The sequence below is a fragment of the Haliotis rubra genome, unplaced genomic scaffold (assembly GCF_003918875.1).
Source record: "Haliotis rubra isolate DU_JTF1 unplaced genomic scaffold, ASM391887v1 Scf550, whole genome shotgun sequence".
In the NCBI taxonomy this organism is placed as follows: Eukaryota; Metazoa; Mollusca; class Gastropoda; order Lepetellida; family Haliotidae; genus Haliotis; species Haliotis rubra.
In genome coordinates this window covers 410,519-433,055 of record NW_025767247.1, presented here as the reverse complement: position 1 = coordinate 433,055, position 22,537 = coordinate 410,519, and the positions used below count along the sequence as shown (strand labels likewise).

At 44.5% G+C, this 22,537-nt stretch overlaps 3 protein-coding genes across 3 annotated transcripts; 2 read left to right on the top strand and 1 right to left on the bottom strand.

Annotated features, from left to right (window-relative positions):
- The first annotated feature begins 577 nt into the window (after positions 1-577).
- Positions 578-2,704, top strand: LOC124253759 (uncharacterized serine-rich protein C215.13-like). Its single transcript, XM_046687584.1, is given in 3 exon segments — positions 578-663; positions 1,099-1,827; positions 2,533-2,704. Coding segments are annotated over 3 exon segments (987 nt in total).
- A 156-nt stretch (positions 2,705-2,860) lies between these two features.
- Positions 2,861-3,736, top strand: LOC124253758 (uncharacterized serine-rich protein C215.13-like). The gene is made up of 2 exons (XM_046687583.1): positions 2,861-2,905; positions 3,083-3,736. The coding sequence occupies exons 1-2, from the start codon at positions 2,861-2,863 to the stop codon at positions 3,734-3,736; spliced, it is 699 nt and encodes a 232-aa protein (XP_046543539.1).
- Positions 3,737-6,518: 2,782 nt separating this feature from the next.
- LOC124253772 (elastase-1-like) lies at positions 6,519-19,706 on the bottom strand. The gene is made up of 6 exons (XM_046687601.1): positions 19,664-19,706; positions 14,691-14,868; positions 13,549-13,642; positions 7,864-8,035; positions 7,520-7,665; positions 6,519-6,723 (listed from the first exon to the last, which is right to left on the bottom strand). The coding sequence occupies exons 1-6, from the start codon at positions 19,704-19,706 to the stop codon at positions 6,559-6,561; spliced, it is 798 nt and encodes a 265-aa protein (XP_046543557.1). The 3' UTR covers positions 6,519-6,558.
- Positions 19,707-22,537: the final 2,831 nt, after the last annotated feature.

Below are 22,537 nucleotides of genomic sequence, written 5' to 3'. Positions count from 1 at the left end.
GAGAGCAGCTTTATCTCAACTATCAGCCTCACCTCCGACACAACAGAGATGAGCTTTATCTCAACTACCAGCTTCTCCTCTGAGATGACAGAGAGCAGCTTTATCTCAACTACCAGCTTCACCTCTGAGACGACGGAGAGCAGCTTTATCTTAACTATCGGCATCGTCTCGGTGGTGACAGCGAGCAGCTTTATCTCAACTATCAGCATCGCCTCGGAGGTGACAAAGAGCAGCTTTATCTCAACTACAAGCTTCGTCTCTGAGACGACAGAGAGCAGCTTTATCTTAACTATCAGCATCGTCTCGAAGATGACAGAGAGGAGATTTATTTCAACTATCAGCTTCGTCTCGAACATAGCAGAGAGCAGCTTTATCTCAACCACCAGCATCGTCTCGTACGTGAAAGAGAGCAGCTTTATCTCAACTACCAGCTTCACCTCAAACGACAGGAAGCAGCTTTATTTCAACTATCAGCATCGTCTCGTAGGTGACAGAGAGCAGCTTTATCTTAACTACCAGCTTCACCTTTGAGACGACAGAGAGCAGATTTATCTCAACTATCAGCATCGTCTCAAAGATGACAGAGAACAGCTTTATCTTAACTATCAGCACCGTCTCGAAGGTGACAGACAGCAGCTTTATCTCAACTACCAGTATCGTCTCGTACGTGAAAGATAGCAGCTTTATCTCAACTACCAGCTTCACCTGAGCCGACAGGAAGCAGCTTTATCTCAACTGTCAGTATCGTCTCGGAGGTGACAGAGAGCAGCTTTCTCTCAAGTACCAGCTTCACCTCCGACACAACAGAGAGCATATTTATATCAAGTACCAGCTTCACCTCTGAGACGACAAAAAGCAGCTCTATCTAAACTACCAGCTTCACCTCTGAGACAACAGAGAGGAGAATTATCTCAACTACCAGCTTCACCTCCGACACAACAGAGAGGCTTTATCTCAACTACCAGCTTCTCCTCTGAGACAACAGGGAGCAGTGTTAACTCAACCTTCAGCATCGTCTCGGAGGTGAGAGAGAGAGGCTTTATCAACTATCAGAATCGTTTTGAAGAAGACAGAGGGAACCTATATTTCATATATCAGCATCGTCTCGGAGGTGACAGAGAGCAGCTTTCTCTCAAGTACCAGCTTAAAATCCGACACAACAGAGAGCAGCTTTATCTCAACTACAAGCTACACCTCTAAGACGACAAAGAGCAGCTTTATCTCAACTACCAGCTTCACCTCTGAGACGACAAAGAGCAGCATTATCTAAACTACCAGCTTCACCTCTGAGACGACAAAGAGCAGCTCTATCTCAACTACCAGCTTCACCTCTGAGACAACGGAGAGCAGCTTTATCTTCACTACCAGCTTCACCTCTGAGACGACAGAGAGCAACTTTATCTTCACTACCAGCTTCACCTCTGAGACCACAGAGAGCAGCTTTATCTCAACTATCAGCCTCACCTCCGACACAACAGAGATGAGCTTTATCTCAACTACCAGCTTCTCCTCTGAGATGACAGAGAGCAGCTTTATCTCAACTACCAGCTTCACCTCTGAGACGACAAAGAGCAGCTTTATCTTAACTATCGGCATCGTCTCGGTGGTGACAGCGAGCAGCTTTATCTCAACTATCAGCATCGCCTCGGAGGTGACAAAGAGCAGCTTTATCTCAACTACAAGCTTCGTCTCTGAGACGACAGAGAGCAGCTTTATCTTAACTATCAGCATCGTCTCGAAGATGACAGAGAGGAGATTTATTTCAACTATCAGCTTCGTCTCGAACATAGCAGAGAGCAGCTTTATCTCAACCACCAGCATCGTCTCGTACGTGAAAGAGAGCAGCTTTATCTCAACTACCAGCTTCACCTCAAACGACAGGAAGCAGCTTTATTTCAACTATCAGCATCGTCTCGTAGGTGACAGAGAGCAGCTTTATCTTAACTACCAGCTTCACCTTTGAGACGACAGAGAGCAGATTTATCTCAACTATCAGCATCGTCTCAAAGATGACAGAGAACAGCTGTATCTTAACTATCAGCACCGTCTCGAAGGTGACAGACAGCAGCTTTATCTCAACTACCAGTATCGTCTCGTACGTGAAAGATAGCAGCTTTATCTCAACTACCAGCTTCACCTGAGCCGACAGGAAGCAGCTTTATCTCAACTGTCAGTATCGTCTCGGAGGTGACAGAGAGCAGCTTTCTCTCAAGTACCAGCTTCACCTCCGACACAACAGAGAGCATATTTATATCAAGTACCAGCTTCACCTCTGAGACGACAAAAAGCAGCTCTATCTAAACTACCAGCTTCACCTCTGAGACAACAGAGAGGAGAATTATCTCAACTACCAGCTTCACCTCCGACACAACAGAGAGGAGCTTTATCTCAACTACCAGCTTCTCCTCTGAGACAACAGGGAGCAGTGTTAACTCAACCTTCAGCATCGTCTCGGAGGTGAGAGAGAGAGGCTTTATCAACTATCAGAATCGTTTTGAAGAAGACAGAGGGAACCTATATTTCATATATCAGCATCGTCTCGGAGGTGACAGAGAGCAGCTTTCTCTCAAGTACCAGCTTAAAATCCGACACAACAGAGAGCAGCTTTATCTCAACTACAAGCTACACCTCTAAGACGACAAAGAGCAGCTTTATCTCAACTACCAGCTTCACCTCTGAGACGACAAAGAGCAGCATTATCTAAACTACCAGCTTCACCTCTGAGACGACAAAGAGCAGCTTTATCTCAACTACCAGCTTCACCTCTGAGACGACAGAGAGCAGCTTTATCTTAACTATCAGCATCGTCTCGGAGGTGACAGAGAGCAGCTTTATCTCAAATATCAGCATCGTCTCGAAGATGACAGAGAGGACCTTTATTTTAGCTATTAGCACGGTCTCTGAGGTGAGAGGCAGCTTTATCTCAACTACAAGCATTACCTCGGAGATGACAGAGAGCTGTTTTATCTCAATTACCAGCTTCACCTTTGAGACGACAGAGAACAGCTTTATCTCAACTAACAGCATCATCACGGAGGTGACAGAGAGCATCCTTATCTCAACTATCAATATCGCATCGTAGGTGACAGAGAGCAGCTTTATCTCAACTACCAGCTTCACCTCTAAGACGACAGAAAGCAGCTTTATCTCAACTACCACATACACCTCTGAGACGACAGAGAGCAGATTTATCTCAACTATCAGCATCGTCTCGGAGGTGACAGAGAGCAGCTTTATCTCAACTATCAGCATCGTCTCGTACATGACAGAGAGCAGCTCTATTTCAACTATTAGCATCGTCTCGAAGATGACAGAGAACAGCTTTATCTCAACTATCAGCATCCTCTCGGAGGTGACAGTGAGCAGTTTTATCTCAACTACCAACTTCACCTCTGAGACGACAGAGAGCAGCTTTATCAAAAATACCAGCCTCACCTCTGAGGGGACACAGAGCAGCTATATCTCAACTACTAACTTAACCTGTGAGACATCGGAGAACAGCTTTATCTCAACTATCAACATCATTGTGAACATGACAGAGAGCAGATTTACATCAACTATCAGCATCGTCTCGGAGGTGACAGAGAGCAGCTTTCTCTCAAGTGCCAGTTTAACCTCCGACACAATAGAGAGCAGCTTTATCTCAAGTACTAGCTTCACCTCTGAGGGGACAGAAGGCAGCTCTATCTCAACTACCAGCTTCACCTATGAGACAACGGAGAGCAGCTTTATCTAAACTATCAGCTTCACCTCTGAGACGACAGAGAGAAGAATTATCTCAACTACCAGCTTCATCTCCGACAAAACAGAGAGCAGCTTTATCTCAACTACCAGCTTCACCTCTGAGACGACAGAGAGCAGTGCTAGCTCAACCATAAGCATCATCGAGTTGGAGACATAGAGCAGCTTTATCTCATCTATCAGAAACGTCTCGGAGGTGACAATGAGCAGCTTTATCTCAACTTCCAGCATCACCTCTGAAACAACAGAGAGCAGCTTTATCTCAACTACCAGCTTCACCTCTGAGACAACAGAGAGCAGTGTTAGCGCAACCATAAGTACCATCGCGTAGGTGACAGACAGCAGCTTTATCTTAACTATCAGATTCACCTCTGAGAAAAAGGAGAGCAGCTATATCTCAACTGCCAGCTTCACCTCCGAGACAACAGAGAGCAGCTTTATCTCAACTACCATCTTAACCTTTGTGACGACAGAGAGCAGCTTTATCTCAACTATTAGCATCGTCTCTGAGGTGACAAAAAGCAGCTTTATCTCAACTACCAGCTTCACATCCGAGGCAACAGAGAGCAGCTTTATCTCAACTACCATCTTTACCTTTGAGACGACAGAGAGCAGCTTTATCTCCACTACCAGCTTCACATCCGAGACAACAGAGAGCAGCTTTATCTCAACTACCATCTTTACCTTTGAGACGACAGAGAGCAGCTTTATCTCAACTACCAGCTTCACATCCGAGACAACAAAGAGCAACTTTATCTCAACTACCATCTTTACCTTTGAGACGACAGAGAGCAGCTTTAACTCCACTACCAGCTTCACATCCGAGACAACAAAGAACAACTTTATCTCAACTACCAGCATCACCTCTGAGACGACAGAGAGCAGCTCTATCTCAAATATCAACATCGTCTTGGAAGTGATAGAAAGCAACTTTATCTCAACTACCAGCTTCACCTTTGAGACGACAGAGAGCAGCTTTATCTCAACTATCAGCAGCGTCTCTAAGATGACAGAGAGCAGCTTTATGTCAACTATCAGAAACGTCTCGGAGGTGACAGAGAGCAGCTTCATCTCAACTACCAGCTTCACCTCTGAGACTACAGAGAGCAGTGTTAGCTCAACTATAAGCATCATCGTGTAGGTGACAGAGAGCAGCTTTATCTCAACTGTCAGCTTCACCTCTGAGACAAATTAGATCAGCTATATCTCAACTACCAGCTTCACCTCCGAGACGACAGAGAGCAGCTTTATCTCAACTATCAGCATGGTCTTGGTAGTGATAGAAAGCACCTTTATCTCAACTATCAGCATCGTCTCGTAAGTCACAGAGAGCAACTATATCTCAACTACCAGCTTCATCTCCGAGACAACAGAGAGCAGCTTTATCTCAACTACCAGTTTCACCTTTGAGACGAACGAGAGCAGCTTTATGTCAACAGTTAGCATCGTCTCGCAGGTGACAGAGAGCAGCTTTATATCCACTACCAGCTTCACCTCCGAGACAACAGAGAGCTGCTTTATCTCAACTACCAGCTTTACCTTTGAGACGACAGGAAGCAGTTTTATCTCAACTATCAGCATCGTCTCGAAGGTAAAAGTGAGCAGCTTTTTTTCAGCTATCAGCATCGTGTCTGAGGTGACAGAGAGCAGCTTTATCTCAACTACCAGCTTCACCTTTGATACGACAAAGAGCAGCTTTATCTCAACTATCAGCATCTTCTCAAAGATGACAGAGAGCAGCTTTAGTTCAGCTATCAGCATCGTCTCTGAGGTGACAGAGAACAGCTTTATTTCAATTATCAGCATCGTCTCGAAGATGACAAAGAGCAGCTCTATCTCAACTACCAGCATCGTCTCGGAGCTGACAGAGAGCAGCTTTATCTCAACTATCAACATCATTTTGAAGATGAGAGAGAGCAGATTTACATCAGCTACCAGCATCGTCTCAGAGGTGACAGAGAGCAGCTTTCTCTCAATTATCAGCTTCACCTCCGACACAACAGAGAGCAGCTTTATCTCAACTACCAGCTTTACCTCTGAGACGACAGAGAGCAGCTCTATCTCCACTAACATCTTCACCTATGAGACAACGGAGAGCAGCTTTATCTCCACTACCAACTTCACCTCTGAGACGAAAGAGAGCAGTGTTAGCTCAACCATCAGCATCGTCGCGTAGGTGACAGAGAGCAGCTTTATCTCAACTACCAGCTTTACCTCTGAGACGACAGAGAGCAGCTCCATCTCAACTAACATCTTCACCTATGAGACAACGGAGAGCAGCTTTATCTCCACTACCAACTTCACCTCTGAGACAACAGAGAGCAGTGTTAGCTCAACCATCAGCATCGTCTCGGAGGTGACAAAGAGCAGCTTTATCTCAACTACCAGCTTAACCTCCGAGACAACGGAGGGCCTGCTCTATCTCAACTATCAGCCTAACCTCCGAGACAACGGAGGGCAGCTTTATCTCAACTATCAGCATCGTCTCGGAAGTGACGAAGAGCAGTTTTATTTCGACTATCAGCTTCACCTCTGAGACGACAGAGAGCAGCTTTATCTCAACTATCAACTTCACCTCTGAGACGACAGAGAGCAGCTTTATCTCAAGTACCAGCTTCACCTCTGAGACGACAGAGAGCAGCTTTATCTCAACTACCAGCTTCACCTCTGAGACGACGGAGAGCAGCTTTACCTCAACTACCAGCTTCACCTCTGAGACTAACAAGCACACCACCAGGACAGGCACACCATTTGGACAGACACAAGACAAAATGTACTCAATGAAGGAATATTTTATTTCCTCAGCATTTCGTTGTTTTATACACCAGACTCGCTTCTGATCCACTCACGATAGCTGGAAGCACGGGCATACACTGTGGGGTATGTAGTGACGCAACCAGTGATTACCCATGATGCAGCGCCCAAGAGGGTGAACTGGTTACTTCCGCTCTTTTGACATACAAGAGGTCCTCCGCTGTCTCCCTGGAAGAGATTCAGGAGAACGTTTTAATGGAAGTAGGAACTATTCAAATGTCCCGAGCTTCCTCGCACTTATGCTGAGTATGACTTCTTTGATTAGCAGTCTAGCTGTTGGGGAGATGAAGAATGAGGACTATTTTTATGGATATACGACTTCTTTATTCTGTATAAGCGACGTTTCGACATAGATTCTAATATCGTTGTCAAGCAAGTATTATCGTTGACAACAACATTAGAATATATGTCGAAACGTCGCCTATACAGAATAAAGTAGTTGTATATCCATAAAAATAGTCCTCACTCTTTATGCTGAGTATGTTTCACTTATTGATGATTTCATACACCTGACAACATGTAACCGTGCCGTTATTGTGAGATGCCAAGAGCGGACTATTGACATTTCCCGATAGCACTGTACCAGGAGTGTAACAAAATCAGATGTGAAAACTCTGGTGGCAGCAGTTGGAAAGAAGGAAGCGTTATATGTTTTCCTGCATAGTTCATGTGTGTCCAGAACTGCTGAACCTCACCCTCCAGATCCATGTTTCAATCTTATTTCATAGTGTGGGTTTACCGCCATACTTCACATGGCTCGGACATACCCGTGTCACGAACATACCCGACATGGTCACGGACATACCCGACAGTGTCACAGACATACCCGACATGGTCACGGACATACCCGACAGTGTCACAGACATACCCGACGTTGTCACGCACATACACGACATTGTCACGGACATACCCGACAGTTTCACGGCATGCCCGACATGGTCTCAGACAGGTATACTTTACGTACGTTACACCCCCCAGTCACGCCGTTGTAGTCAAAGGCACAGATGTGGTCAGCTCTGACAGAACTGCCGATGCGACTGCGGCATTCACTGTACGAGATGACGTTGGTGGGAGCCTCCTGCAGTTTATCCGGCAAACCAGAGTTACTTCCTGAAAATAACAATAGCACTACCAGACCTGGGAAGTGACACAGCCAATGGGTACCCGTGAGGATGAGCTCAAACTAGCTGACAGGTTACTTCCCTTTTATCTCATATATTGACTGTACACCATGCATTGACACCTGCCAGTAATTTAGACGTAATTTAGATATATTAATCGTCTTTACTCAGACTTTACTAAGTATACCAGCAGTTTTCCCCCAGCCTGTGATGAAGCAGTTGCTTTCCCCAGCGAAGTCGTCGTTGTTGTCGATGAGGTTCGCGGTCTTGACGGCAGCGTTCATTACGACGTCGGTGTTGAACTGGATCAGCGCGATGTCGTTGGGGAAACCAGACTGGTTCGGATTCCAACCCGGATGCTGAGGAACAGGTAAAGCGCAGGTGAATGCAAGATGCAGATCAGATACAGATGTTATACACAGGTGGGATACAGGTAAGGTACAGGTAATATACAGGACGGATACAGGTAAGACATTGGTGAGATACAGCAGAGAAACAAGTATGATACAGGTACGTTACAGACGAGATACTGATAAGACACATGTGAGATACGGGTAGCTTATAGGTGGGGTACAGGTAAGAAATATACAGGTGGGATGCAGGTTATGAGGGTGGGGTACAGTTAAGACACAGGAAATATACAGGTGATATTCAGGAGGGATGTAGGTAAATACAGCAGGGATTAATTTATTATAAAAGGGAGATACAGGTAAGATCTCATACAGGTGAGATACAGACAAAATAATTGCAAGATACAGGTAATATATAGGAGGAGAATAGAGGTAAGACAAATCAGAAACAAGCAAGATACATGTAAGACATAAGCAATATAGTGATGGGACATAGGTAAGATACAGGTGAGATACAGGTGGGATACAGGTGAGATACAGGTGGGATACAGGTGAGATACAGGTAAGATACATGAAGGATACAGGTTATATACGTGTGAAATACAGGTAAGATACAGGAGGGATACAAGTAATATATGGGTGGGATACAGGTAATAAACAGGTAAGGTACAGAAGTGAAACAGGTTACGTAAAGGTGGTACACAAATAAGATACAGGAGGCATACAGGTCATATAAGGGTGTGATACAGGTAATATAAGGGTGTGATACAGGTACGATAAGGGTGTAATACAGGTAATATAAGGGTGGGATACAGGTAATATAAGGGTGGGATACAGGTAAGATAAGGGTGGGATACAGGCAATATAAGGGTGGGATACAGGTAATATAAGGGTGGGATACAGGTAAGATAAGGATGGGATACAGGTAATATAAGGGTGGGATACAGGTAAGATAAGGATTGGATACAGGTAAGATAAGGGTGGGATACAGGTAATATAAGGGTGGGATACAGGTAAGATACGGCGTATATATAGGTGGGATAAACGTAATATACAGGAGAGATGCGGGTGAGATACAGATAAGGTGCAAATGGATACACGTGGGATATAGGTACATTGCCGGTAAGATTTAGGAAGGATACAGATGAGGTTCAGTTGAGATACTGGTGAAATACATATAACTCCCAGGACAGATACAGGTGAGGTTCAGTTGAGATACTGGTGACATAAATATAACTCGCAAGATAGATACAGGTGAGATACAGGTGAGGTTCAGTTGAGATACTGGTGGAAAACATATAACTCGCAGGACAGATACAGGTGAGGTTCAGTTGAGATACTGGTGACATAAATATAACTCGCAAGATAGATACAGGTGAGATACAGGTGAGGTTCAGTTGAGATACTGGTGACATACATATAACTCGCAGGACAGATACAGGTGGAATACAGATAAGATGCAGATGGATACACGTGGGATATAGGTACATTGCCGGTAAGATTTAGGAAGGATACAGATGAGGTTCAGTTGAGATACTGGTGAAATACATATAACTCGCAGGACAGATACAGGTGAGGTTCAGTTGAGATACTGGTGACATAAATATAACTCGCAAGATAGATACAGGTGAGATACAGGTGAGGTTCAGTTGAGATACTGGTGACATACATATAACTCGCAGGACAGATACAGGTGGAATACAGATAAGATGTAGATGGATACACGTGGGATATAGGTACATTGCCGGTAAGATTTAGGAAGGATACAGATGAGGTTCAGTTGAGATACTGGTGAAATACATATAACTCGCAGGACAGATACGGGTGAGGTTCAGTTGAGATACTGGTGACATAAATATAACTCGCAAGATAGATACAGGTGAGATACAGGTGAGGTTCAGTTGAGATACTGGTGACATACATATAACTCATGGGACAGATACAGGTGGTATACAGATAAGATTCAGATGGATACACGTGGGATATAGGTACATTGCCGGTAAGATTTAGGAAGGATACAGATGAGGTTCAGTTGAGATACAGGTGAAATACATATAACTCGCAAGACAGATACAGGTGAGATACAGATGAGGTTCAGTTGAGATACAGGTGAAATACATATAACTCGCAGGACAGATACAGGTGAGATACAGGTGAGGTTCAGTTGAGATACTGGTGAGATACATAGATACAGGTGAGATACAGATGAGGTTCAGTTGAGATACAGGTGACATACATATAATTTGCAGGACAGATACAGGTGAGATACAGATGAGGTTCAGTTGAGATACTGGTGAAATACATATAACTCGCAGGATAGATACAGGTGAAATACTGGTGAAATACATATAACTCGCAGGACAGATACAGGTGAGATACAGATGAGGTTCAGTTGAGATACTGGTGAAATACATATAACTCGCAGGACAGATACAGGTGAGGTTCAGTTGAGATACTGGTGACATAAATATAACTCGCAAGATAGATACAGGTGAGATACAGGTGAGGTTCAGTTGAGATACTGGTGGAAAACATATAACTCGCAGGACAGATACAGGTGAGGTTCAGTTGAGATACTGGTGACATAAATATAACTCGCAAGATAGATACAGGTGAGATACAGGTGAGGTTCAGTTGAGATACTGGTGACATACATATAACTCGCAGGACAGATACAGGTGGAATACAGATAAGATGCAGATGGATACACGTGGGATATAGGTACATTGCCGGTAAGATTTAGGAAGGATACAGATGAGGTTCAGTTGAGATACTGGTGAAATACATATAACTCATAGGACAGATACAGGTGAGGTTCAGTTGAGATACTGGTGACATAAATATAACTCGCAAGATAGATACAGGTGAGATACAGGTGAGGTTCAGTTGAGATACTGGTGACATACATATAACTCGCAGGACAGATACAGGTGGAATACAGATAAGATGCAGATGGATACACGTGGGATATAGGTACATTGCCGGTAAGATTTAGGAAGGATACAGATGAGGTTCAGTTGAGATACTGGTGAAATACATATAACTCGCAGGACAGATACGGGTGAGGTTCAGTTGAGATACTGGTGACATAAATATAACTCGCAAGATAGATACAGGTGAGATACAGGTGAGGTTCAGTTGAGATACTGGTGACATACATATAACTCGCAGGACAGATACAGGTGGTATACAGATAAGATTCAGATGGATACACGTGGGATATAGGTACATTGCCGGTAAGATTTAGGAAGGATACAGATGAGGTTCAGTTGAGATACAGGTGAAATACATATAACTCGCAAGACAGATACAGGTGAGATACAGATGAGGTTCAGTTGAGATACAGGTGAAATACATATAACTCGCAGGACAGATACAGGTGAGATACAGGTGAGGTTCAGTTGAGATACTGGTGAGATACATAGATACAGGTGAGATACAGATGAGGTTCAGTTGAGATACAGGTGACATACATATAATTTGCAGGACAGATACAGGTGAGATACAGATGAGGTTCAGTTGAGATACTGGTGAAATACATATAACTCGCAGGATAGATACAGGTGAAATACTGGTGAAATACATATAACTCGCAGGACAGATACAGGTGAGATACAGATGAGGTTCAGTTGAGATACTGGTGAAATACATATAACTCGCAGGACAGATACAGGTGAGATAAAGGTGAGGTTCAGTTGAGATACTGGTGAAATACATATAACTCGCAGGACAGATACAGATGAGATACAGATGAGGTTCAGTTGAGATACTGGTGAAATACATATAATTCGCAGGACAGATACAGGTGAGATAAAGGTGAGGTTCAGTTGAGATACTGGTGAAATACATATAACTCGCAGGACAGATACAGGTGAGATACAGATGAGGTTCAGTTGAGATACAGGTGAAATACATATAACTCGCAGGACAGATACAGGTGAGATACAGGTGAGGTTCAGTTGAGATACTGGTGAGATACATAGATACAGGTGAGATACAGATGAGGTTCAGTTGAGATACACGTGACATACATATAACTCGCAGGACAGATACAGGTGAGATACAGATGAGGTTCAGTTGAGATACAGGTGAAATACATATAACTCGCAGGACAGATACAGGTGAGATACAGGTGAGGTTCAGTTGAGATACTGGTGAGATACATAGATACAGGTGAGAAACAGATGAGGTTCAGTTGAGATACAGGTGACATACATATAACCCGCAGGACACATACAGGTGGGATACAGGTGAGGTTCAGTTGAGATACAGGTGAAATACATATAACTCGCAGGACAGATACAGATGAGATACAGATGAGGTTCAGTTGAGATACAGGTGAAATACATAAAACTCGCAGGACAGATACAGGTGAGGTTCAGTTGAGATACTGGTGAGATACATAGATACAGGTGAGATGCAGATGAGGTTCAGTTGAGATACAGGTGACATACATATAACCCGCAGGACAGATACAGGTAGGATACAGGTGAAGTTCAGTTGAGATACAGGTGACATACATATTACTCGCAGGACAGCTGCAGGTGAGATACAGATGAGGTTCAGTTGAGATACACGTGACATACATATAACTCGCAGGACAGATACAGGTGAGATACAGATGAGGTTCAGTTGAGATACAGGTGACATACATATAACTCACAGGACAGATACAGGTGAGATACAGGTGAGGTTCAGTTGAGATACTGGTGAAATACATATAACTCGCAGGACAGATACAGGTGAGATACTGGTGACATACATATAACTCGCAGGACAGATACAGGTGAGATACAGATGAGGTTCAGTTGAGATACTGGTGAAATACATATAACTCGCAGGACAGATACAGGTTGAATACAGATAAGATGCAGATGGATACACGTGGGATATAGGTACATTGCCGGTAAGATTTAGGAAGGATACAGATGAGGTTCAGTTGAGATACTGGTGAAATACATATAACTCGCAGGACAGATACAGGTGAGATACAGGTGGGATACAGGTAAGATATAGGTGAGATACTGGTGAAGTACATATAACTCGCAGGACAGATACAGGTGAGACACAAGTGAGATAGTGGTTGGATACATGTAAGGTACAGTTGAGATACTGGTGAAGTACATATAACTCGCAGTAGAGATACAGGTGAGATACAGGTTGCATACAGGTAAGATATAGGTGAGATACTGGTGAAGTACATATAACTCGCAGGACAGATACAGGTGAGATACAGGTTGCATACAGGTAAGATAGAGGTGAGAAGCGGATAAGATATAGGTGAGATACAGGTGAAACCCTAATGATATACAGAAACAGTGCATGTAGGTACGACAGAGGTACAATACATGAGAGATAGTGAGATACGGGCAGATACAAGTGAGACAGCTGTGAGATAAGGTAATATAGAGGTTATATGAAGATGTTAGATTGGCGTCGAACGTGAGTCTGAACACGTTATTGTTAAACTTGAGCAAAATAGGTCCAATAACAATCAAAACAGAATCTGTGATTGTACTCACAATGACGAACTTGGAGACGCCAACTTTCTGGTCGAATCCATTATCGCTTGAGAGACTGTGAGCCCCGAACACCACCTCGTAGTCGCCGACACCCCTGCACAAAAACATTGCCATAACTGTGCGTGTATCTGTGCTGGGTGTTACCAGTGGAACAAGATGCGCACCCCTGTCCACGAGCACCTGGTGTCATCACAATTAGACAGTGATTCCTGGACAAGACATGTACACAGGTGGAATCGTGTCGTCGGTTCGGCATTTATGCCTGGTTCACATTCGGCTTGTGATGGCTTGTTACGGCGCCCGTAAACTGCCGTAAACGTTAGCTCCATTTCCGTGCGGTCGCCATGTGGCGGTGGCCGTACGATTATCGCACGAATCTACGGGCGCCGTAGCCTCTACGATTTTGTCAAACAGTGTAGTTTGACAAGTCTGAAAACATCGTAAGCTCGTTTCCCGTATTCCGTAGATGGTATCGCACGGGCACTGCTCGGGCACCGCACGATCACCGCACAATCTCCTCTCAGCCTCCCCAGAGACGCCGCACGGGCTCAGTACGATGTCCATGCAGCAACTGCGGAGACCGCTCGGAAACCGCACGATCTCCGCACGTCTTCTGTGCAGCTTCCATCCAAGTTTGCTGCGGCCTGTCACCACGGAAATCGCACGGTGCCCGTAGACAATGTGAGCACAAAACATCGTACTGAAAACCGTAGATTACTTTATCATACGGCGCCCGTGGCAAATGTGATCCAGGTCCGAGTAATGATTATGATTACTTTCTTCCTCTACCTGCACAATAAGACCATCTGGTCAAAGGGCAGCAGTCAACACTGTACTTTCGTCATCCGTACATTCAATAGATAAAACACACATGAAACTACTTGGGTGTTTACTTCTCGCCGCATATTTACTGGCTTGTTTACTGGCCATGTACTATGCGCGGGCATTGTATGCGATATAATGAATGATCAAAATTATGCTGGAATATTTCAAAATATGAACATATGAGGGCAAAATTCTCAGACAAATACTCTGGGTTTGGCGTCGCTAAAGTACCTTAGTCACCTATCGAATCGGCAAGTCTAGTGAGTTTTGTTAACACTTTAATTTATTTTAAGCTCTAATCTCACTCTTGTACTCACAAGTTCGTGTCATCCACGCAGTGGGCAGCAGTCAAAGCCCAACGGGAGCTCAGTAGAGAGCAGCCGCAGGTGTGAGTTATCTCCCCTGAAGAGCGAAGCTTCCTGAGCGACCCCTGCCACTGCCAGGTATTAGGAGCTGCCTCTGTGCCCCCGACAATGTGCGAGGCAACGTCGGCACCTGCAGAAACAAAAATCAAAAAGTCATACACACGTTCGTCGGAGAGGGAAGTCAAACATGTCCGTACAAAAACACAGATGGGTCAAGAAGGAAAAGTCAAACACTTTTTAAAAAATTATTTTTATTGCCCCCATCATTACAAATTTCGAGTATATGTGTAGTTGTATGTGAATATACATTGCTGCTACATCAAATGTATCTAAAAATATATTGCACATCGAATTCCAGCCGTTAACAATGGTCATTCTGGATCAAATAATGGGAATAGAGGAAACCATTTTGTTTTAGAATTTATCAGTATCTTTTGGATATAAAGTTTTCAACCATGAATATGTCATTTAAAATCTTTATAAAGTTTTATAAATTAGGAATTATGTTTTTCAGGGTGCAAATATAGTTGTGCCTTTTAGCAGAAAGTATTGCATGATAAAGTAGTGGGTTAGTACTTAGAGTACCAAACCAAACGTGAAATTTTGTCAGTTGCAATTCCTGTATGTTTTGATCAATCCAAATTTGAAGTTCAGTCCAACTTTTGTCCTCACATCCCCAATATATATATATGATATATGCTTTTATCCGCTTCATTACAGAAAGTACATATCAAACTATCAACTAGTTTCATCCAGTTATTTTTTTTGTATAAACAATTCCATGCAAAAATGTAGATTTAAAATCTAAAAGTTTAACATCTTTTATATTTTTTCTATATAGATTAAAGATCAAGGGCCATTCAAAATCAATATATGTGAAGAAATGTTCCTATTTGTGGCAGATATGTGAGAAAACACTATCAGACAGCAATTTATTTTTACCTTTGCTTGAACCTTTAGCTGAAGTCATGAAATCTTCATGTAACGAGTTTATATTAAGGTCATATATCTGTAGCCTTTTAAGGTCTTTTCACATGATTCATGTTAAATATATAAAATATATTCAAGATCTAAATATATACTCCTTATCCCATATGTAGTTCGCAGATCTTCAAAAGAGACCAAACCTGGTTCATCATACAAGTCCTAAATAATTCAAATTCATTTGTGAGCTCAGTGAAGTGGTTTGGGTTTTTAAAGTTATGATCGAGCCACATGGGTTCGGATAAGATTACATTTATGTTATCATCTTCAATGGTGTTTTTAGTACAATATGATTTCCATGCCTTCCAGACATTCCTCCAAAAAGGATTTTCAATTTCAACAATATTCTACAAATTTGCGCCATACTTTAATATATCTTTTAATGAAAATTGCATGGATTACTTACATTTGCTTTTCTGACATATAGTCTGAGTATGGATAGTTTCATGGCAATAACAAAGGTTTTGATATCTATCAAGCGTAAACCTCCTTCTTTATAACCTTTTTTTCAAAAAGCTCCGTCTGATTTTGTCAATTTTATTATCCCAAATAAATCTGAAACATATTCTCTCTAGGGAAATAATAAATCTGAAACATATTCTCTCTAGGGAAATAATAAATCTGAAACATATTCTCTCTAGGGAAATAATAAATCTGAAACATATTCTCTCTAGGGAAATAATAAATCTGAAACATATTCTCTCTAGGGAAATAATAAATCTGAAACATATTCTCTCTAGGGAAATAATAAATCTGAAACATATTCTCTCTAAGGAAATAATAAATCTGAAACATATTCTCTCTAGGGAAATAATAAATCTGGAAACATATTCTGAAACATATTCTCTAGGGAAATAATAAATATTCTCTCTAGGGAAATAATAAATCTGAAACATATTCTCTCTAGGGAAATAATAAATCTGAAACATATTCTCTCTAGGGAAATAATAAATCTGAAACATATTCTCTCTAGGGAAATAATAAATTCATCTGGTGGTTTACGTAAAGTATTAAACATATGCACCAGTTTTGAAAGAGCCAATGTTTTAATAACAGTATTTTTGCCAAGCAATGCCAATTGTCTGTTTCTCCATGTCGCTAGTAATCTATTACTGTCTTTCAGTCCTTTTCTTGTGTTGATAACCCACAGATCCTTTAAGTCAGGAGTAAATTTAATTCCTAAAACTTCGAATTCATTTCTTTGCCATTCTATATTCGTCTTGACAAAGTATGTCTCTGCCTCCAGCTTTAAGATTGCCTTAGTCTTATCTATATTTATTTTTAACCCCGACATATTGTGGAAAGTATTCATTGTATCAATTGCAGCATATAGACTATCCCCTGAGCCATCCAAACATAACTCTGTATCATCAGCATATTGGCCTGACGCGTATTCTTGCTCACCGATTGCAATACCTTTCATTTTATTATTTTGGCTCATCATACATCCAAGGATTTTAGCCACAAAAAACAAAAATATGGTGATAATGGATCACCTTGCCTGCAACTCGCTCATTAGGAAAGAAATCAGAGAGATTTCCGTTCTGAATAGCACATGAGGTTGTATCATACGTTAACAAATTAATGCAGCGTATAATCCCTGGACCGAAACCAAATCTTAATAAGACAGAATAAATCAAATCTTTAGAAACTGTGTCGAAAGCTTTTCAAAATCTATTAACATCATTAAACCCGGTATATCTCGTTGGCGGGATGGGGATGGTTAGCAGGATGGGGAAGTTGCTGGAGTTGAGGTGGGGGTACGGGAAAGGAGGTAAGGGGCACGGGAGAGGAAGAAAAAAGCATGAGAAGGAATGGTGAGCGTGTCGGGGAAGCGGGAGACGGTGAAGGGATGGAGGTGGGGTACGGGAGAAGGAATGGTGAGCGTGTCGGGGGAGCGGGAGACGGTGGAGGGATGGAGGTGGGGTACGGGAGAAGGAATGGTGAGCGTGTTGGGGGAGCAGGAGGCGGTGGAGGGTTGGTGGTTGGGTATGGGAGAAGGAATGGTGAGCGTGCTGGGCGAGCGGGAGGCGGTGGAGGGTTGGAGGTTGGGTATGGGAGAAGGAATGGTGAGCGTGCTGGGGGAGCGGGAGGCGGTGGAGGGTTGGAGATTGGGTATGGGAGAAGGAATGGTGAGCGTGCTTGGGGAGCGGGAGGCGGTGTAGGGTTGGTGGTTGGGTACAGGAGAGAAGGAATGGTGAGCGTGTTAGGGCAGCGGGAGGAGGTGGAGGGTTGGTGGTTGGGTATGGGAGAAGGAATGGTGAGCGTGTTAGGGCAGCGGGAGGAGGTGGAGGGTTGGTGGTTGGGTACGGGAGAAAGAATGGTGAGCGTGCTGGGGGAGCGGGAGGTGGTGGGGGTTGGAGGTTGGGTATGGGAGAAGGAATGGTGAGCGTGTTGGGGGAGCGGGAGGCGGTGGAGGGTTGGTGGTTGGGTATGGGAGAAGGAATGGTGAGCGTGCTGGGGGAGCGGGAGGCGGTGGAGGGTTGGAGGTTGGGTATGGGAGAAGGAATGGTGAGCGTGCTGGGGGAGCGGGAGGCGGTGGAGGGTTGGAGATTGGGTATGGGAGAAGGAATGGTGAGCGTGCTTGGGGAGCGGGAGGCGGTGTAGGGTTGGTGGTTGGGTACGGGAGAAGGAATGGTGAGCGTGTTAGGGCAGCGGGAGGAGGTGGAGGGTTGGTGGTTGGGTATGGGAGAAGGAATGGTGAGCGTGCTGGGGAGCGGGAGGTGGTGGGGGTTGGAGGTTGGGTACAGGAGAAGGAATCGTGAGCGTGCTTGGGGAGCAGGAGGTGGTGGAGGGTTGGAGGTTGGGTACGGGAGAAGGAATGGTGAGCGTGCTGGGGAGCAGGGAGGTGGTGGGGGTTGGAGGTTGGGTACAGGAGAGAAGGAATGTGAGCGTGCTGGGGGAGCAGGGAGGTGGTGGGGGTTGGAGGTTGGGTACAGGAGAAGGAATGGTGAGCGTGCTGGGGAGCAGGGGAGGCGGTGGAGGGTTGGAGGTTGGGTACGGGAGAAGGAATGGTGAGCGTGCTTGGGGAGCGGGAGGTGGTGGAGGGTTGGTGGTTGGGTACGGGAGAAGGAATGGTGAGCGTGTTAGGGGAGTGGGAAAGATGGAGGGTTGGAGGTTGGGTATGGGAGAAGGAATGGTGAGCGTGCTGGGGGAGCGGGAGGTGGTGGGGGGTTGGAGGTTGGGTATGGGAGAAGGAAAACTGATAACTCCTTTAAGAGTATGGCTGAACACAGCCCATAAAATGTCAGTCGAATCCAAAGTGTTTGTGTTGTATGCATCAACAATGTCACAACAGTCTTCACGTGCTGTGGAAGATCACAACAGTCTTCACGTGCTGTGGAAGATCACAACAGCCTTCACGTGCTGTGAAAGATCACAACAGCCTTCACGTGCTGTGGAAGAACACAACAGCAAACACGTGCTGTGGACGATCACAACAGCAAACACGTGCTGTGGAAGATTACAACAGCCTTCACGTGCTGTGGAAGATTACAACAGCATTCACGTATACACTATACAGCTCTTTACTTACCTTCACCAGCTAGCATGGGGATATTACACCAGTATACACTATACAGCTCTTTACTTACCTTCACCAGCTAGCATGGGGATATTACACCAGTATACACTATACAGCTCTTTACTTACCTTCACCAGCTAGCATGGGGATATTACACCAGTATACACTATACAGCTCTTTACTTACCTTCACCAGCTAGCATGGGGATATTACACCAGTATACACTATACAGCTCTTTACTTACCTTCACCAGCTAGCATGGGGATATTACACCAGTATACACTATGCAGCTAAGGACTTACCTTCACCAGCTAGCCTGGGGATATTACACCAGTATACACTATGCAGCTAAGGACTTACCTTCACCAGCTAGCCTGGGGATATTACACCAGTATAAACTATACACCTAAGGACTTACCCACCACAGCAACACCGAGACAAAGAACCAGTAGAGTCTTCATTCTGATATACCATAAACCACACCGTGGATGGTCATATATAAGGTCTACAGTGAGCAGGTGCGTGTTTTCCATTGCCACGTCACTACAGGTTAATAATATCATAAAACTTAAACATATTTCATTTCACATCTCCTTATTTCAAGTTGTTCAGGTTTTTAGAGTACGTACCTAACCGATAAGAAATAGTTTTAGAGCAGTTTGGTGTCTCTACCAATTTTGATTCGTCATCCACATCTGAATCTAGCAACTACCCAGTTATTGAGGGAACTTAATTCAAGATGGCGAGGTCCATTACTCAAAACACCAATGCTCAACGCTCTAGTACAGTCAGTACCCACAAAACACCACAGTACGGTCAATACCCACAAAACACCACAGTACGGTGCGGTCGGTACCCACAACACATCACACTACAGTCAGTACCCACAACACCCCACACTACAGTCAGTACCCACAACACCCCACACTACAGTCAGTACCCACAACACACCACACTACAGTCAGTACCCAAAAACCACACAGTACAGTCAGTACCCACAAAACACCACAGTACGGTGCGGTCGGTACCCACAACACATCACACTACAGTCAGTACCCACAACACACCACACTACAGTCAGTACCCACAAACACCACACTACAGTCAGTACCCACAACACACCACAGTACAGTCAGTACCCACAACACAACACACACACACTACAGTCAGTACCCACAACACACCACACTACAGTCAGTACCCACAAAACACCACAGTACAGTCAGTACCCACAAAACACCACAGTACGGTGCGGTCGGTACCCACAACACATCACACTACAGTCAGTACCCACAACACACACACACTACAGTCAGTACCCACAACACACCACACAGTCAGTACCCACAACACCCCACACTACAGTCAGTACCCACAACACACCACACTACAGTCAGTACCCACAACACCCCACACTACAGTCAGTACCCACAACACACCACACTACAGTCAGTACCCACAACACACCACACACAGTACCACAGTAGTCAGTACACAAACACACCAGTCAGTACCCACAACACACCACAGTACAGTGCGGTCGGTACCCACAACACACCACACTACAGTCAGTACCCACAACACACCACACTACAGTCAGTACCCACAACACACCACACTACAGTCAGTACCCACAACACACCACACTACAGTCAGTACCCACAACACACAACAATACAGTCAGTACCCACAACACACCACACTACAGTCAGTACCCACAACACACCACACTACAGTCAGTACCCACAACACCCCACACTACAGTCAGTACCCACAACACACCACAATACAGTCGGTCGGTACCCACAACACATCACACTACAGTCAGTACCCACAACACATCACACTACAGTCAGTACCCACAATGCACCACACTACAGTCAGTACCCACAACACACCACACTACAGTCAGTACCCACAGCACACCACAACAATACAGTCAGTACCCACAACACACCACACTACAGTCAGTACCCACAACACACCACACTACAGTCAGTACCCACAACACACCACACTACAGTCAGTACCCACAACACACCACAATACAGTCAGTACCCACAACACACCACACTACAGTCAGTACCCACAACACACCACACTACAGTCAGTACCCACAACACCCCACAGTACAGTCAGTACCCACAACACACCACACTACAGTCAGTACCCACAACACACACACAATACAGTCAGTACCCACAACACACCACAGTACAGTCAGTACCCACAACACACCACACAGTACAGTCAGTACCCACAACACCCCACACTACACACTACAGTCAGTACCCACAACGCACCACACTACAGTCAGTACCCAGTCAGTACCCACAACACACCACACTACAGTCAGTACCCACAACACACCACACTACAGTCACCACAACTACAGTCAGTACCCACACAGTCACCCACAACTACAGTTCCAGTTACCCTGATCCATTCCACTGGTCCATTCTTCTGATCCATTCCTGATCCATTCCCCTGGCCACCACTACAGATCCATTCCTTCCCTGATCCAGTGCCACAATGATCCATTCCAGTCCATTTTCCCTGATTTCTTCATGCCATTCCCACAATTCAGTCCATTCCCTGCTTTCTTCCATTCCCTTCACTACAGTCAATTCCCTGCTTTTCCTATGTTTGTGTTACCACACTACAGTCCAATTTATTTCTTTCAATACGGTCCAATTCTTCCATTCCAGTGCCACTGAGATCCATTCCTGGTCCATTCTTCATTCTTCCTGATCCATTCCCTGTTTCTTCAGCCAGTCCATTCCCCACCACATTCAGTCCTGCTCCACCCCCCACACTGGTCCATTTCTTCCATTCCACCACACTACCAGTCCAGTCCACAGTCAGTGCCTGTTTGTGTCCAGTCCATTCTTCCATTCCGTTGTCAGTCCGTTCTTCCGGTGCCCTTTTCCTGTAACGTCCGTGCCACTACAGTCCGGTGTGGTCCATTCTTCCATTCCATTCCTTCCACTACCAGTCCGTTTCTGGGGTCCGGTGCTTCCAGTCCGATTTTCATATTACAGTCGGTGCCACCACCACTGGTCGTTTTCCAGCCAGCCTGTGGTCCTGATCCGTATTTCAGTCCATTCCTGGTGTTCGGTCAATTGCCCTCCTTCCTTTGACTGATCCATTTTCTTTCTTTCGTTTCCCATTACAGTCCATTCCACCACATTGGTGTTCACTGGTCAGGTGCAGTCCGTGGCGATCCACCCTGCCTGTCCATTTTCTTCCTCAAATACCGGTGCCCTTTCTTCATTATTCAGATTCGGTGTTT

Bases quoted from the DNA above. Each gene is read 5' to 3' on its own strand.
- LOC124253772 (XM_046687601.1), bottom strand. From the start codon at position 19,706: ATGAAGACTCTACTGGTTCTTTGTCTCGGTGTTGCTGTGGTGG. The intron at 14,869-19,663 runs GTAAGTCCTTAG...TTGTTTCTGCAG, and splicing joins TCTCGGTGTTGCTGTGGTGG to GTGCCGACGTTGCCTCGCAC. The intron at 8,036-13,548 runs GTGAGTACAATC...CCTGTTCCTCAG, and splicing joins GCGTCTCCAAGTTCGTCATT to CATCCGGGTTGGAATCCGAA.
- LOC124253758 (XM_046687583.1), top strand. From the start codon at position 2,861: ATGACAGAGAGGACCTTTATTTTAGCTATTAGCACGGTCTCTGAG. The intron at 2,906-3,082 runs GTGAGAGGCAGC...ATCGCATCGTAG, and splicing joins CTATTAGCACGGTCTCTGAG to GTGACAGAGAGCAGCTTTAT.